General features: G+C 43.8%; 1 protein-coding gene across 1 annotated transcript in view; it reads left to right on the plus strand.

Annotated features, from left to right (window-relative positions):
* Window positions 1-18,133, plus strand: part of LOC108537030 (ras-responsive element-binding protein 1) — a 125,941-nt gene that overhangs the window by 88,183 nt on the left and 19,625 nt on the right. Inside the window, exons 7-8 of the mRNA XM_017884147.1 lie at window positions 16,003-16,147; window positions 16,706-16,842. Of these exons, the coding sequence (XP_017739636.1) occupies window positions 16,003-16,147; window positions 16,706-16,842 (282 nt within the window). The remainder of the gene's footprint in view (window positions 1-16,002; window positions 16,148-16,705; window positions 16,843-18,133) is intronic.

Raw genomic sequence — 18,133 nt, forward strand, 5'->3', positions numbered from 1 at the left:
CATTGAATTTGGACTCAGATTTAATAATGTTTGTAAAAGGTTCTGAAGGTTTACAGTGTACTATGGACATCCCCTGGGTAGAGGGAGTTTCTGAGTCTGTATTGTTAGAGTTGAAACCACCATAATGACAATCTAGGAAAGTGTTCCACTACTAGCTGTGTGATCCCAGACAAGTTACTTGACACCTCTGTGTCCGAATTATTTCATTGTGAAAGGTAGTATTAGCCGTACCTACCGCATGGAAATGCTGTGATGATCAGTAAATAATACATGCAAAGCACTTGGTAGTGGTTGTTAAATGGTACATATCAATAATGATTACTACTCTTTTATTGTTGTATGTGCCAGAGAGGGAAAATATATTGAGTAAACATTCTTATAATGCCAGAAAATAAATTGAGTAAATTGAGAGTGATTTCTTTTAAGTTTGTTTGTTTTAGTTTTTGCTACACTAAATCTGTAATTTAAGTAACTATTTTTGAAATATTGGGGATTATCATACTACATTTATTATGTCTTTGCAGAAAGTTGCAAATAATGAGTTAAAAGAACATTTGGGTTTTGGTAAATCACATAAAAGTCATTACCATTTCATTTGTTGGCGAAACTGTACTTTTGAAAAAAATTATAAAAATGTGAGAACACTTACAAAAATGTGCCAGAGAGAGTGGAGTTAGATTTATTTGCCCCAGTGGATCTGTTCCAGAATCTGAGACTCTAGTAGTGAGCTGTGATCTCTCCCAAGCGCATACCTGTGGGCCTGTGTTACATTAATCAGGGGCCAGAACTGCCCTGGGATGTGTGTGCGGGAATTAAAAAGAGTAATGCAACCTAGGTCCTGAGAAGCATGGAAGGCAATCAGTCGACTTGTGAGAGTTTAGTGCTTAAGATCAAAGTTCTGTTTCTTGTTTCCCTTCCGCTATCAGGCTTCCCAAGGTCTGTTGGCACCTGCTGGGATTGGGTAGTGCCCAGAAATTCCCTCATGGGGTCTCCAGAGCCAGTGCTAAGCTGAGGGATCAGAGAACCTCTGCCTCTGCTTCCCAGGACACCCACACCCAGGTGCCTCCGTTCCATCTTGTTTATAACCTGCTCGAGGCTCTCCCTCAACTGTGCCAGTTTCGTCTGACATGGCCCTGTGCTCTGATTTTTGGCTCCTCCCCTGAGGGGCACAGATTGGGTGGGGCCTTTGCCGTGGCATGATTCTCTGTAGCGTGGATTTCTGGAGTTTCGTTTCTCTGAAGGCTTGATTCCACAAGGCTGGTCTGTGCTGTGCTCCTCAACAGCACAGTTGATGACCACACAGCTTACCCTTCCCCCTCCTTCTGCTCACCCCCTGCTGTGAAGGCTGTCCACACTCTCACATGGGGTGCACACCTCCGTGTATGTGCACACTCTTCCAGATGAGCACAGCTCTCCAGTTTTGCCTGCTTGAGGCAGATCTGGGCTCCACCCCAAAGTTGTTTTTTTTTTTTTTTTTGCTGAAACACGCAGAGGGCCTCACAACACAGACTCTGAGGACTACATCCTTTGAAGTTTCAAGTTACTCTTAGCTGATATTGAGGTGTATAGAGCAACTCACTCTATTTCCTTTAGCCTATAGTCATTTTATGAGTATTTGTTAGTTATCTGTATTTATAATGCTACTCAGTCTTTTTGTAGAGTTTTCTTTATCTTAGTTTTATAAGAGGACACTCAGAATTGTTATATTGGTCAAATCAAGTAAACTTCACAGAATGAAGGTAGCATATTAAATTATGTGTAGTCATAGACAGTTGCTTTGTAGCACTGATAAAGCTTATACTGATAAAACTTACACTTTTTTCTAGTAAATAAATTTACTTGATCTTTTAAAAGTAATTATATTTTGGCAAGTAGGGAGATGAGAGTGATGCTAATACCAACTTATTTTGAGAAAGGTTAGGATAAAGGCCTTTTTAATTTATTACTTATATTATTTTAATTTATTTTGAGAAAGGTTAAAGACCTTTTAAATTTATTACTGTATCTGGTATAGCTTTGTGAGCTGCCATTTCCCTGTATGCAGATTCTCATGTTTTTGAGGTTTGAAAATCCTTTGTCCCAAGCCTTTCTAACCACAGCTCAGTTGCTGAGCAGAAGAGTAGGTTGCCATCAAGTACAAAACATGTATCATGGAAACATCACCGTAGCTCCAGCTTTTAACTTCCCAGAACTCTTTATCAGTTGCTCCCACATTGAAAATTTGGATTGAGTGGTGCTCGTCTTCCAAAACAAACTTGGGAAACTGAGCCAGAGCATGCCTCTGGGAGAGCTCAATGTAGGAAAAAGGGCATTGAGCTTTGCAATTTGCAAAGCTTATTCCAGAAAGTGCTGGGCTGCAAAGCTGTGAAGAAATGATACTTGAAACAGAGGATTGAAATGTGCCTCATTTGGAAAAAAGCCTGTCTCTAAAACTGGTATTTTCCTTTTAAAATTGCTTTGGGAAAATAGGAAATTAATTTTCACTTTGCTCTGTATTTTACAGACTGTAGACTTTTAATTCTAAAGAGAGTTGTGGAGCATGTGTTACATTTAAGGACATGCTTAAGACCCTGGCAGAGGCAGGTTTTCATGACTAACTTCATTTATTCTTTGAAGAGTAGGGATGTGTTCTGGTTTCAGCTGTCGTTAGAATGGTGAAGATGGGCCAGTACTTTGGGAGGCCAAGGTGAGTGGATCACTTTAGGACAGGAGTTCAAGACCAGCTTGGCCAACATGGCAAAACCCCATCTCTATTAAAAAAACAAAACAAAACAAAAATTAACCAGGTGTGGTGGCACTTACCTGTAATCCCAGCTGCCCAGGAGGTTGAGTTCACTTGTAGTCATGAGGCGGAGGCTGCAGTGAGCCGAGATCGCGCTGCTGCACTCCAACTTGGGCAACAAAGCGAAACTTTGCCTCAAAAAGAAGGGGTAAGATGAAGAAGGGAAATCCTTGGAACATCATCTAGTTGTTTCGTTGCAGGCTTTTTTCCTGCGGCCATAGGCATGATTTTTTTCTGCTCCCAAGTGTAGGAGACATAGGACCTGAGGATGCCCCTGGACATCAGGATAGGCTTCAGGAACAGAGGCTTATATGTTCCTATTATGCTTGAAGAAAATATTAGCTGCACAGAAATGTGACCTACTCCATGACAATTGAGACCACGAAGCCTCTGAATTTAGCATACTACTCTCAGATGCCTAGGCTAAGCCAGCCCTTGGCGCACAACTGCACTTGGGTATCTGGAACAGGTGGCCAGTATTAGAGAAGGGGCAGAGGTAGCACAGTGTCTCTGAAAGCAGGGGACAGTCATTTCTTTACCCTCAGTGCCCAGCAAGAGGAAGGGTCCTGTGAACTTTCATCATGGTCATATCAAGTTTCTGAGGACAGAAACTTGCTGGCACTTGCTGCTTCTCAAGGGTGGAGGTGACCACTCAAAGGTTCAGCCAGTCCCATCTTAAAATTAATCTCATAATCACCAGGTCCCTGTCCCTCTTGACATATTCTTCTACAGGAAGGAAGGTATCAGGACAGTTCACATGGAAATAAATTATATATTTATTTGTAGGATAAAAATCTGTGGGTCACCCTGCCCCGGACTGTGTGAATGTTTTGTTTCCCTTGAAATACTTCTTTGGAAAAGAAAATCTTAAAAGCATTTCAGTTGTCTATATCCAAGGGGGAAGGACAAATCAAAAGCAAATGTCCTTCAGGGATGCTCAGAGATCTTCACACATTTAACTCCACTTAGAAGGACATAAATGTTCTGTATACAGACTGTTGAGGGGTTTGTGTAAATGTGATTTTAATGGGATATTCGTAGTCAGCATAGCTGTATGAACTGTATATGTCTCCTGATTCATGGTAGGCATTTAGTGAATATTTGGTACTGTAGTTTCATCATGATGATACTTGGGTATCAAAGCAGTTTTCAGCATATGTTAGTACTCTGAACACTAAAATAGACATGCTTCTGGTATAATTTAGAAAGCTTTTCTTTAAGAAGGGCTGAAACTTCTCTTTTTAACCAGATAAAACAAAATATATGTAAGTAATATCCCATTCTGTGATCATTCCACTTAATATGCTTTTCCCTCTCTTGAGAGTGCACTTTGGTAAGAGGCCCATAATCTTCCCTCCAGAGTGGAGATTTTCCACTAGATAAGACATGGAGAAAAAGAGCGGGTATTTACACATCTGTTTATTACAGCAGAATGTCTCAGCTACCAGTTCCCCCCAATAACATTATGAAGCTTTCATCACATAAGTTTACTGATTAAACAAATTTAGCCTTTCTTTACATCTCGTTGGCTGGATGTGAAACCTGCGTGCTTTTATTTTTACTTCAGTAGTGGTTTAAAGAAGGGCGACATTTTCTGTGGTGCTTCTGAGTCCTGATAGCTCTGCCTAACTTTTCTGGCCAGGGCTGATAAAGGATAATCCCTGGAGTGGTCAAGAGCCTCAATTTCTTCGTCTTTAGTGGGGGTAATGTTTACTCACAAAATCTGTTAGAAGGATTAAATGCTGTAACATATACTCAAGCCTCTGGCTCATGTTAGGTGCACAACAAATTGTAGTTCAAGGCCTTCCTTTCTCTTCTCCCTTAAGATATTTAACCCACCAGCTCCTTATACATACTAGTTCAGCAGATGGATTTACTAAAGTGAGAAAATATACTCCCAGCTTCTTAACAATTGGGGCAACATAGGCTGCATTCTAAGAACCCAAGAGCCTGGTAACAATGCTGTATAACAGTAGCTGTGTGTCGTGCTGAATTTCCATGGCCACGTTGTACAAATCCTTATTATTACCTGAACACTTGCCTTTTTTTTTTTTTTATTGCTTGTTCTATGATGTTTACATATATATGTGTGTATGTGTGTGCGCTTGGGTTTTTGTGTGTGTGGTTTTTTATTTTGAGACAGGGTCTCACTCTGTTTCCCAGACTGGAGTACAGTGGTGCCATCATAGCTCACTGCAGCCTCAACCTCCCAGGCTCAAGCAATCCTCCCACCTTACCCTCCCGAGTAGCTGGGACTACAGGCATACTCCACCATGCCTGGCCTGTTTTTATACTTTTTTAGTGTGGATTTGCATTAATACTATTAGATGAGATTCTGTGGTTCTTTCCAGAATTTTTACTTTGCATTTTAGAAACCTGAATAGTTGAAAGCTACCACTATCCTCTGAGAAAAAGGGTAGGCAAGTGGGATTTGTCACTGAATTTTATTCTTCAAATGAGAAAGTTACCAAAGCCAAAAGTTGGCCAATTTTAATTGACAGTCTCTTGTGTAGCCTGTTTTTTGTTTGCTAGACTTGACCTTCCTCAAAATATTTTCCCTTTTACTTTGTGTTTTTTTCTTTTCTGATACCCTTCAACAATCAGCACAACTTATTTTTTATATATATGCATATATGTGTGTGTATATATGTATATTTATATATATATATTTTTTAAATTTTTTGAGATGGGGTTTCGCTCTTGTTGCCCAGGCTGGGGTGCCGTGGCGCAATCTCCGCCTCCCGGGTTCAAGCAGTTCTCCTGCCTCAGCCTCCTGAGTAGCTGGGATTACAGGCATGTGCCACCATACCCAGTTAATTTTGTATTTGGGATTACAGGCATGTGCCACCATACCCAGTTAATTTTGTACTTTTAGTAGAGATGGGGTTTCACCATGTTGGCCAGGCTGGTCTCAAACTCCTGACCTCAGGTGATCCACCCGCCTCAGCCTCCCAAAATGCTGGGATTACAGGCATGAGCCACCATGCCCGGCTTACTTTATATTTTTGAAGAAATATTTGAAAAACCTACTTGTAGCTGATGCTTACTTTTGATTTAGAATTTCTCTCTGAATTGAACTGACCAAGTTCAAGTTCAGTTATGCCAAAGAGCATAACAATCATAACACTGTCCAAGTGGACACTGTCCCCTTAGTGGACATGTTAAGCAACAATCAAGTCTTTTTCATCCTATCACTGGTTCTCAAATTTGTGATCTGGTTCATAATTAGTTTTTTATCATTTGGTCAACTGGATGCTAATATGTATAACTTAAGTTTTCTTCTGTTTTAGCAGAGTTGGTGTTCGTTAGTTTGTTTTTTGGAAACGAAGGAAATGCAAAATAAATTTTATCTTTAATGCAGGCAGTACAGTATTTTTGACATATCTTGTTGAGTTATTTCAGCAGCTCAGTCTTACCAGGTAAAACTGGTGGATGGCAGCAGAATCTGGAACATCATGCTTGCCCACACTTGAACAGCAAGCAGGGGTGAGAGTGAGAAATTAGGTTAGGGAAGGTAAGGGATGGGCTTGCTGGGGGTAGGATGAGGAGCAGGGAGCTGGCCTCTGCTCTGGAATGCAGCATGCCTTGGTGTCCTCTCCGACCATGCCCCTTGTCTGATGCGCTGAGGACTTTGAACAGGTCCTGAGTGTGTGTTCAGTTTAGTTTCATAACACGAAAGTGGCAAAGTCAAGAGGGAGCCTGACTTCCAGCATTAGATCACAAAATGAAACCTGCAGGGAGCTGGCAGCAGTTCCACTGTAGCAGTTCACAGGGTTTTATACCTTACATTTTTCCGCCTTTGTTTAAATATCCAACCTGTCCGACCTGTTCGGGCTGAACAAGCTGGTGCTAGCAAACCCCGAAGCGTGCCCACTCACTGTCAACCTTTTTCTGATGTGTTAAGGAAGGTGATTAGTGGCAACATTGCCCCCTCAGCGCCCATCCCACCTTCCCCACTGAAACATGAACAAGAAGCACTGAAGCCTTAGCCTGTGTATTCATGACACGGATTCTCATCTCACCTTTGGCACGTTTGTGTGCCTGTGGGCCATCCTCAGCTTCTCTTGGGGCTGTGGGATGCTTAATGGAAAGGTTGTTGGCCTTCAGTGGAGAAAGATTTTGTATTTCCTTAAACCGGAGATTCAGTTGCATAATGGGTTCATTGGTCCTGCGGTGTCAGCACTTAATTCTTCCTCTTCATGCTTATATAACCCAGCTTGCTCAAGAGGACTGCTGTTCCAAGTTTATGGGTAGGAAAACTGAGGTCTGCGATGCTGCAGGTTCTTTCGGGTCTCTCCTCTCCGGTTTCTGTTGGTAGATGGTATACTGTTCCTCCCTCGACATCTCTGGAGAACAGGGGCCATGTGTGCACCGTGTCCATCCGTTTTAGATAAAAGTGGCTATAAACGGCCTTGGTCGTACAGAAGGACTCTGTCGCCTGGTTGGTCTTGGGAGGTGACATTTCTCTTTGGATTCATTTATATTCATCATTCTCTCTCCAATCTTGGTTCCCCTTTCCTTGCCAGCAGTTTCTCAGCGGCCGCTAAGCAATATAACACAACATCCCCAGAGTGGGTGGCTGTCCTTTCTCACTCTGCTTCTTCCTGCACTCGCCCACTGCACCTTCCACTTTCCTCATGGGTGCGTGGCCGACCATCTGGGATGGCCCTGCCCGTGCATTTCTTGTTCCTCTTTTGGAACTGGCTGAGGAGTGGCAGTGACTTCGCACTGCCCTGTCATGAAGATAGTCATCTCTTCCTCCTGCACAGAGAGTGAGTGACTAGGTCCTGCCTTCTTGAAGACACCTCAAGCGGTCTCCCTTCAAGCTGAAGTGGGAAATGGCCCCTGTGACTTCAGCACTTCCCTCCTCCAACGAAGCTTAGGTGTGGGGGTTGGTGTATATGATTTTAGCCGTTGCCCTGGGAAGCTGGTCTCCGTGGTGGCTGGCGATGGCTTCCCTCAGAGGGGACAGCTCTGGGCTCTTGAGGTCACTTTGGGAATGATGACTTAAGTTGGGGCACCATCACCTCAGGCTGTAATATGAGGATATTCAGCGTCCCTGCTGGGAGAGGCCAGCCATGGGTGTGGAATTTGGACCCCAGGCTGCATGTAAATGTTGAGGAAACCGAGGGAGGTTAGCCTGGGGAAGAAGAAGAGGCCATGACAACACAGCGGCTGCCCTGAGGTATCTAAGGCCTGTCCATGGGAAATGGGAGCCTTCCACTGATGTCTCTGGACTGACCCAGGAAGGGCCTAGCCGGCCGATTGCAGCTCCGTGTTAATGAGAGTTCTCTTTGGGTGAGAGAAACGTCAGTTCATCCAACTTCTGAGGTCTTTTGTTTGTTTTTAAGAATGTCTGATTTTGTATGAAAATATGTACTGTGTATCTTTGTGGATTTTGTAAATAGGTATGGGGACCAAATAACATGAACATTTATTTTAGCATAAATAAGCAGGCAAGGGAAAAAGACAAGCACAAGCAGATGTAGGGTGTTACTACTGATTCAAGGGCAGGGCAGTTAGGAATCATGTCTAGAGTAAAAGATTTTTAAAAGGTTAGTGCTGGTTAATGTGGACTGACTGCCAACACCCCCTACCCGCTACTGGATCTGAAACTCGAGAGGAGGAAGGAGCTGTAGAGGTAGCAGAGAAGGGGCCTCCGTTTTCTAAGTAGACAGTCATTAGCAAGAGAATGTCATCCCTTGACGCTGGGCCCAGGAGTTCGAGGCTGCACTGAGCTCGGATCGCACCACTGCACTCTAGCCTGGGTGGTGCAGCAAGATTCTGTTTCCAGAAAGAAAAGAATATATATTCTTCAGGCATTATAATTCTAGCTCAGTCCATCATTAAGGAAGTATCTGTACCAAGAAACCAGAAGGGTCTTTACCCAGGACCAAGATAGAAAAGGAACTGCTGTCTCCAAATACTGCCAAGGAACCTGAGGCAGGAGAGCAGAGATGGTGGTCCAGCGTGGAGAACCATGACCCCATGCCAGGGGTTGGAGAGAAGCTCTGGGCTGATGAGCAGTGGAGATTGAGAGCCTGCCAAAGCGTTTGCTTACAAGGAACATGAAAATGAACCCCTGGTACACCTGGACTTCAAATTAAATCTCATAAAATTTAACTTTATCCTTACACTGGCTCCATTGGAATGCTGTGCTACAGTCAGTAGATGACAGACGTTCTCCATTTGGGGACGTGTTGCCCTAGTATTGCAGGGAAAGGGGGGCTTGTAGAGGAAATCTGTGCTGTGGAGCATATGGTCTTTATAGACACCTCCCTGAATGAAGGCAGTAGGAATAAACCTCAGTATCAGCCACAAAGATTGACTTTGTCATGGCCTCCATGGGCCACATTGCCCACATCAGAGGCTGCGGGATCTAACTGGCCGCTGGTGGTGGCTGCAGTGTCCGGTGCATTTCACCAGGAGCATCCCGAGAGCCCTGGGAGCCGCCTGGCTGACGGCATTCCCACAGCGAGCCTGCAGACTGCGGGTTTATACTTCATGCCAGGCTGACTTTGGAGTTTTCTAAGATGGCTGGCTTTGGGGGTCAGCAAAGGTGCTTACGCATTGTCTAACCTTCCTCCACACCCTGGAACAGCTGGTGTGACCTGCCTTCCGGACAGGCATGACTGAACCCAAACAACACCTGAATTACTAGAAGGTGCCTCTGCACTTTACAGGTGGGGCCACACCAGGAATTGCCACCTTGCTGTACTCCCCTTACCCCCTCCCACTCTGTCTGCTCTCCATCCCTGGTTTGCTTGCATAGAATTTGATTGGGATTACAAGCATCATCCACAGCCCTTCACACTGAGCTCCTCTCCTAGGCATTTGTGATGAAACCATACACACATCTTTCTATAGACGTACTTTGGCCACAAATGTAGGTTGTACAGCTGTGGAGGTTCTTAATCTTATTCACTCCCTCTTTGTTTATCAAAAGGCTTTTTTGGACAAAAAAAAAAGCAAGCACCAGGTACGGATGAGGATGTCTCTGTAACCAGCCTGCCAGACCCTGTTTGAACCTGTTGCCTCTGGCTTGGCATATCTTGGGCTGTGCTGTGTGTGCTTTGTATACAGCGTCCTGTGTCCTGACAGAGTGACTTTCTTTACAGTACCATTTACTCAGAGTATCAAATAAGTCGGCTTCTCCATTAACAGTCCTAGGAGGAAATTGAGACTGAAAAGTTAGCAAATACTGGAAGTGTCTATATTTCTCCTGAGGTTTAACCTTCACACGTAAATTACACACGGAGAGCTTGAAGAATGTCTGAGACCTGCTGTGAGGGCAGCTATGACCAAGTAATCTTTGGTTTGGGTCACATTTAAACTAGTTGAGAGTTTCCCAAAGGATTTTGCCCCCAAAAGAATTTTAAGAATGTTAAATTTCCCAACTTTTTGGTTAAGCATTTATGCCTGGTAAACTGATGCAGAGACTGCTGGTATATTGGAAGATGAGTCTGGGAGATGTCTAATGCTGGTATCCAAAAAATGTTAGTGTCCTGGTCAAATGGTTAACCAAACCTGCAAACGGTGCAGAGAGCTGGAGAAGTTCACTATGATCCTGTGGTTCTCATGCTTAAGCAGGCTTTAGTATCACCTGCGGGGCTTGTGCAAGCCAGACTGCTGGGCCCTGACCAGTCTGCAGGTCTAGGGTGGGACTCAGGGGTTTTTATTTGCATTAAGCTCCCAGATGGTGCCCATGCTGCTGGTCAGAAGCCTACAGAGTGAACACTGGTGTTCTAGGAGACTGACAGGATTGTCCTCATTTTACCAGTGTGGAAACTGAAGCTGAGGGAGCCCAAGATTCTCTGGAGTCTCCATGGTTACTGGTGGCAGAACAAAGATCACACATCTCAAATGTGTCACTGCTCAGAGACCACCCAAAAGTTTCATTGCATCACATGGTGTCTGTCTACACCATCTTCCCACCCAGATTCCTGATTGCTGCTCAGAGAAAGCCAGTGCTTGAATAGCTAAGAGCTTTACCCCATTCCCAAATCCGATGACTTACATGCCTAAGGAAGGTCAGCAGAAAGTTCCTGTATTTGGAACTGGAAAGGAGAACATTCAGGGAGGCAGGGAGGGTCAGGTTTTAGGGATTGGTCTGTCTCCCTGGAGTTATTGACCAGCCTTCAGCCCTTGCACAGGGTGTACTCTTTGGTTTAACTCTGATGTTTTCAATATTCTCACAGATAACCTACCCTACTACAATGGACCATCTCAAATTTTAGAAAACAAATGATTACACTTGTGGGAGAAAAGCCATTTAAGCTGAAAATCAGCATCTACTCCTAGATTCAAAGTAGGCTCCGGTTGTGCCAAAAAGTGCTCAGATTTGGGTTTTGTTTTGTTTTTTTTTCCAAGTTTAAAAAACATCTGCAATATTTGTGTTCGTTCATCACTGTAAAAGCCTCTTTGGGTGTTATGAATAGGATAAAACTTCTCTTGACTCCAAAAGCTCTGATAAAATTCCTTCCTTAGACCACAGTGTGGCAGGATTCCTACTATTAAAGTGTCATGCTTCCAAAAGAGAATCACAGAATTTTATGGAAAAGCAGAAATATACTTGGATTTTACATTAACCTCTCTCTGTAATGAGTGTAGGTATTGTTTGGAATGAACAAACATACGAATTCCAATAAGAAAAGATTAACACATGTCCTCAGTGTTCATTGTTGGAGTGTTTTCGATTGAAGGCCCTTCAGTGTGGCACTGTTCACAATCTCATGTCAGGTTTGCTCACACCACATTCTAGCAAGGCAAGTTATAAGGTGTCCTGGAACCTGAGAATGAACGTCATAGTAATACTCTGAGTGAAGCAAACATTTTCTACATGCACTTCATTCCTTCCCTCCTTCATTGGTCCATTCAGGAATTCAACAAATAGTTATTTGTTTGTTCTTCCATCCAGCAGTTTAGCAGATAGTTACTGACCAACACCTATGTGCCACCAGGGCTCATGCAGAGAACAGCAGAGACCAGGTTCTTGCTGTAATGGAACTTACTTTCAATTGAGGGTGAGGGGACAGTCAGACGAGTAAAATACATGGTATATTCAACTACTGCTGTGTGCTGTGGAGGAAGGAACACTGAATTGTGGGCATGAGAGCATCTGCACAGGTGGGGTGTGGGGCCTCAGGCAAGGCTTTGCAGGAGAGGCATGTGGCACGAAACCTGGATGGCAGGAGCCAGGCTTGGGAAGGTCTGGGGTGCAGTTTTCTGGACAGAAATAGCAAGCACCTGAGTCCCGGAGGTGGGAACTAGTTGGATGCATTTGAGGGACCCACAGCGGCTAGTCTGTCTGAAAGGGCCTTGGGATGGAAGAGGGCAGGGTGCTCCACTGTTGAAGTCTAGCAGATAGGTGGAAGCCAGATTTATTTTAATTCTAAGAATGGGACTGTCACAGGAATTTAGGGAGGGAAGTGGTATGTTGGGTCCTGTGTTTTAGATGCTCAGTCTGACTGCTGGATAGAAAATGGAAAGTAAGAGAGCAAGAGGAAGAGCACAGTGGCCAGTTTAAGATACTAAGACCAGCTGATAGGAATTCCTGCCATTGCTAGTGTTTATGCAACGTATCCATTGAAACGTGAATCCTTATATATGGATCTTCGCACACTTGTTCAGTTATTAGACCTTAAGACAGATTTCTAGGAGTGGAATTACTAAGGTAAAGATCGTATATATTTAAAATTCATATCTCTAGTGCTCAACCACTTTGCAGAAACGCGGTCACTCATTTCTACTCTCACCAATGATGGGAGAGTACCAGTCTTCTGAACCACACCAGCACCGCATATTGTTAATGTAAGACTTTCTCACCCTCACCAGTCTGGAAGGTGAAAAGATGTACTGCTCAGGTGCAGAATGGAGGAGATGTGGTTTGATAGCAGTAAATGAAGTAATCATGGGGGTTGTGATTGACAACAAACTTGGTAGGAACTGAGGGTATAAACACACCCAGTGGAACCCACCCAGGCTCCCTTTATGTAGCTTCTGGAGGTTATAGTGCCAGCCATGTGCTCTGAGCTGTCAGATCACATCCAGACTGAATTTGCATCTGGATCCAGCATTTCATGAAGGATACCTGTACACTGGAGAGCATTCCAAGGTTACTTAGGACCAATATAATTCCACAGACTTGCAAGCAGAGCTTGAGGGGGGCTGTTCGCTTTTGAAAAGAGAACACATTACAGAAGCGCAGTAGTCCTCGTACACTATTGGAAGAGCTGCCACGCGGATGAGAACATACACTGATGCTATAACACAGCATCTCCCTTGAGGACAGACAGTTAAAGCAAGGACAGAATTTCTGACTCAATGTGAAGGAAATGGTTTTAACAATTAGAACAGCCGGTGAAAATGGAGAAGTCCTTGGTGGTGGAAGTGTCCAAGCAGAACTAAACGGTGATGCCTCCAGTCTGTTGTGGAGAGGGACTTTCTATGCAGAATAGAGGGCTGAATCCCATGCCAGCTCCCGTCCAGTTCATGGGCTCCTTGTCATTTATTGACTCTCAGGATGCATGGAACTTAGACAGATTAGCCCTTGAAATCAACCCTGAGAGAAAGACCCAAGCCTTCTAAGGATTAGAATATTCTCTTTCCCACCGCCCCTAATTTGTTTTGGCCACAGCTTGAGGGGAAGGGGTCATTAGTGTCTCATCATGATGATCCTGGCTCCACTTCCTATGAACTTTTGGGAGGAAATGAACAGCGCAAGTTGCCACTCCTGTTGTTGGAGGCCAGGGAAGCAGAGCCGGGGTCAGAGCAGTGGGGAGAATCTCTCACTACATCACATCCATCGTCAGATCTGGCCGGACCCCTCCAACCCTGCAGTTCACCCATGGGCTGAATTGAGGTTGTCAATGCACCTGTGGCTTTTGCTCATCATGTGGCTTGAAGGACAAAGCAAGAACTTCCCATGTTGTGCCCAGTAGCTGGGGATTTCACCCTGGAATGGAGCGGTGCTTGTGCTTTTGCACCTGGGGTTCTGGGGCTCCGTGGGAGAACTGGAGTGAGCCCCTGTCTGTCAGACTGCCTTGGCCTGCTTTTGTCGCTCTGCCGCTTCTAGGAGTGATGCAGTTCAAGGGCAGCCCCAGCTTTCCAGACTAGGACAGAGGCTCTGCAGTCCTTGAGCAAAACTGGAGGTGGCAGCGTTCTATGCCTGAGCTGTGGGCTCCTCACCCCCTTCACTCTCCTGTTGAAGTTTGGTAGTAACTGTGCCACCTTTGGCCACAGTCCACCAGAGAGGAAGTGTCCAGGTTCAGGTTGTATCCCTAAGATTGCAGCTGGTGATCCAGAACAGAGTTAACTGACTGGCGTGGTCTTGAGAGATAGGTTGGGGTTGGGGGAAGAGCATGAGCTCAGAGTCGGCGCACATAGGTCAAATCAAGCTCTGAGGCTGTGGGCAGGTTGGCCTCCCTGCACGTCAGCTGCCACATCTGCAAAATGCAAATCTGTCTAAGGTTCCTACTAGGCCCTCACTAAGTGTTGGCCCCAGTCCCTCCTTTATGAAAACAGCTTCTTTCATAAATCCCAAGAACAAAATAATTAAGTATCATTTTGTATTTTTATAAATATTATGTCATATTATTCAAAAGATATTGCTTGAAATGGGCTCATGAACTGTTTACAGTTGTCAACCTCTTAATTTTTAATATTCTCATATCAACTGTAGAAAAGGGTGTGGATTTTGTTAATTAAAATTCGTTTTGAGTAATTTATTGAAAGGGCAAGTTTGATGCTAGTTTACATCTCTTATCATACTTTCTCAACTCTTAGATGCTTTCTTTAAAATGAGCATTTCTAAAATTGGAGTGTCAAAAACTTGCCAGCCTTTCTTTTTTGCTCCTAATGCTGATATTGAGGGATGGTGTCCTCAAATCACAATCACTTTGGAATAGAGGTGGTGCTTAGAACAAAGCTATTTGTTTCCATTAACTTTCACAAGGCTTTAGGAGGCCAAGAACTAAATAATGTTTGTTTGTGATTCTTTATTATTATTCTATTTCTTTCTTTTTTTTTTTTTGTTTTTGAGACCGGTTCTCACTCTGTCTCCCAGGCTAGAGTGCAGTGACATGATCGTAGCTCACTGCAGCCGTGACCTCCTGAGAGCCAGTACCATTCCACTGCACTCCAGCCTGGGCGACAGAGCAAGACTCCGTCTCAACAGCAACAAAAAAGGAGAGTACAGCTAAAAAGAGAGCGAAACTGCTTTTCAGAAGGGTGAGAGGATAGCTCATGAAAATTTTGCTGTCTTTCCCTACTCCTGAGAATTTCTCAAGCAAGATAATCCTATAAAATAGTTATTCATAAAAAGCTGTGACTATGCTCCTAAATCTGGCACAGTTCAACCACAGTTACATGACAGTGGTCATGATGATTGTCATTGGCAAAACTAAATCATTTTTATGTTGCAAAATTAGGAAATTAAAACTCACTATTCATTTGTAATGTCATTCGTTTCCTGCATATCTTGGGACCTTGTTCTTAGAATGTTTGTTTTAGAACTCAGTAAAGTAAGGTCACTTAAGTTGAATAACCCATAAGACTCTTTTTGGAATAGACATACACATATTTTACGTAATACTTTCTTATTATATGGGTAGCCTAGTCCTGTAGATATTAGAGTTACCGCATGTAACTTTTTCATTCCACTGTCCGAGTTAACTCTTGTGATCTATAAATCCACATAATACTACGAACAACAGGGAACTGCTTTCAGGTCTTAAGCACTCTGGACATTTGCTCTGTTAGCATGTCTCGAATTTGACCACCAAAATGCTTCCAAAGCAGAAAAGAGAGATGTGTACAACAGATAGATGGGAGGTGGGTTCTGGGGGCAAGGTTAGCATTATCACTTAGTTTATGAACTAGTGGAACAGTTTAGTATCTGGGAATTCTTTATTCTATAGAATTCCATGTCCTAAAATAGTACTTTTTGTCTGCATGAGTGGATCAGGTCACCAGATAGTTTGTTTTCATCTTGTTAATGCCAGTTAAGTTCATGAATGTCTTCCAGTGAACAGCAGTTGGAAGAGCTTTAAGAGAGGTTCAAGGAGATTATAGAGTTTTAGAAAGATAGAAGTCACTGTATAAATTATACCTCATATCTCTTAACTAAAGAAAATTTAAGTACCAATGCCTAAATATAAAATATTAAAAACATAAATGAACTGACTTCTTTGTTAGATCACATTGTGTGATCTTCTTTTCAGACATATGAAGATCCATGAGAAGGACCCTAACAGTGCCACAGCCACAGCCCCTCCATCTCCTCTGAAACGTAGGCGATTGTCCTCCAAGAGGAAACTGAGTCACGATGCCGAGTCAGAGAGAGAAGACCCAGCACCAGCTAAAAAGGTCCTCTTGGCTCCCAGTGCAGATTCACCTGCTCATGGGACTTCTGTCAGAAATACCACTAATCTTTATTTTCTCAGTGTGGAGACTTGGCAGACATCCATCCTAAGCTCTTAAGCTGTGTTTTCCCATACTGTTTCTGTAGAGTGTCTGAGAGAAGAGTGCTAGTGTACACTTCCTCTTTGGAGCCCCTTTGCTGAGCCCGGAGATGAAATGAAGAGCTTTTACAGTCGTTTCCATGCTTTCTACCTGATTTTTCTAGCTAAAACGCAAGCTTCAAAAGCGTTTGGGACTCTTGTTCTCACTTTTTTATTACCAGTGCTGGCAGATACCAGGTGCTGCATAAGTGCTTGTCAGGTGGGTGGGTGAATGAATGGTAGTGTTCCGGGAGTATTTGTTGTGTGAATGAATGAATGGTCAGGTCCTTAATAATCAGGATTGGATAATGCAACCCTTGCCTTTTATTATTGTAAATCTCTGAATTTAGCATTGGCCTCCCTTCCGAAGCCATCCCATGTGGGAGACCTCCCTCGTGACTTCACTTTTTTCCTTTTCCCTCAGATGGTAGAAGACGGGCAGTCAGGTGACTTGGAGAAGAAGGCTGATGAAGTCTTTCACTGCCCAGTATGTTTCAAGGAGTTTGTTTGCAAGTATGGACTGGAGACCCACATGGAGACCCATTCAGATAACCCACTAAGGTAGGAGAAGGGGTGAACTAGACCTTGTTCATTCCTGTTTCTCCTGGCATGTGACAATGTTCTTAAGTCCTGTTACTCCACACTGGGCTCCAGTGATTGAACTTGTGCACATTAGGGAGGCAGTTCAGAAAGTATTGGTGTGGGGAAGAAGTTGGCTGAGAGTTGTCAGAGGGTGGCTGTATCCACAGGGTGTCCACATGGTTCACTATGCCTTCTTTCTCTCAGCAAAGCTCCTTGAGTAGTCACCGGTGAGCCCCTGACTACTACAGCCGTCTGCTATTATGGTTGTTCTTGGACAACAGATAGATTTTCTTGGCAAAAGATGTTGCCACTCAAATGACTATTAGCAACGCATGAATATGTGGCCCAAACAGGGACAGCCCATGTGTTGGATACCCCCGGCACAGCACTGGTGCATCACAGGCACTCAGAAGTGTTTGAACTGAGCTAGACCTGACAGCACAGATACCTGAGAAGCCATTTTGGGGTAAGAGAAAGTTCTACTTAGTGCAGGACACTTGGTCAAAAATGGAGCCTGATATGTTTCAATAAAAAAGTGAAAGGTGATTGCTCTGCCATCCAGCTTCGATTGTAGGGGCTTCCCAGCTCCAGTGTTTCTGATCCTCAGCCTTGCCAGGCAGAAAACATGGGTGGTGACAGGACTTCCCAGAAGAATTCAGGGGACTCATCTTTCTTTCTCTACCTTCTCTGATAACTCATCAGGCAATCAGTCCTGTATTCTTGATGAATGGATAGATTTGGAAGTTTTTCCTAGAGAATTGCCACTTTAAAAATGTTATCTGCCAGAGATTTTAAGCATTGGAAAGAACAAAGAACTACTTAGGAACCCCTGCTGTTGTTGAGAGACTTGAAAGTAGCCCATCCTGGAAGTCACACACAGCTGCAGGGTCACAAGCACAGAGCGGGGCCATACACACGTGCAGCTTTGGGTTTTAGAAGACAGCTTGGGAATGCAGGAATTTGGGCATCTGTTTGCCTGAATCCCTGATATATGGACCAGATTTCCTTCTTGAAGACACGTGTTTAGCTGTGACTTAGGAATGGGAATATCTGAGCAAGCTGAAGACGTATGTTATAGGGAAAAGCCGAATTGTACAGTAACATGATGCCAGGTCAAATATGATTATCCTTAATCATATTAGCCTGACATTTTTCCATTGGTGAGGGAAAAAGGAACTTACGAAGAATTTAAACTGCTGAACAGTTCAAGTGCTATAAAATGTCTTTACGGAACTCCCCAGTCTCAAGAAATTGCCTGATCACTGAGTTG

This window comes from Rhinopithecus bieti, unplaced genomic scaffold (assembly GCF_001698545.2).
Source record: "Rhinopithecus bieti isolate Rb0 unplaced genomic scaffold, ASM169854v2 scaffold_14232, whole genome shotgun sequence".
Lineage (NCBI taxonomy): Eukaryota > Metazoa > Chordata > Mammalia > Primates > Cercopithecidae > Rhinopithecus > Rhinopithecus bieti.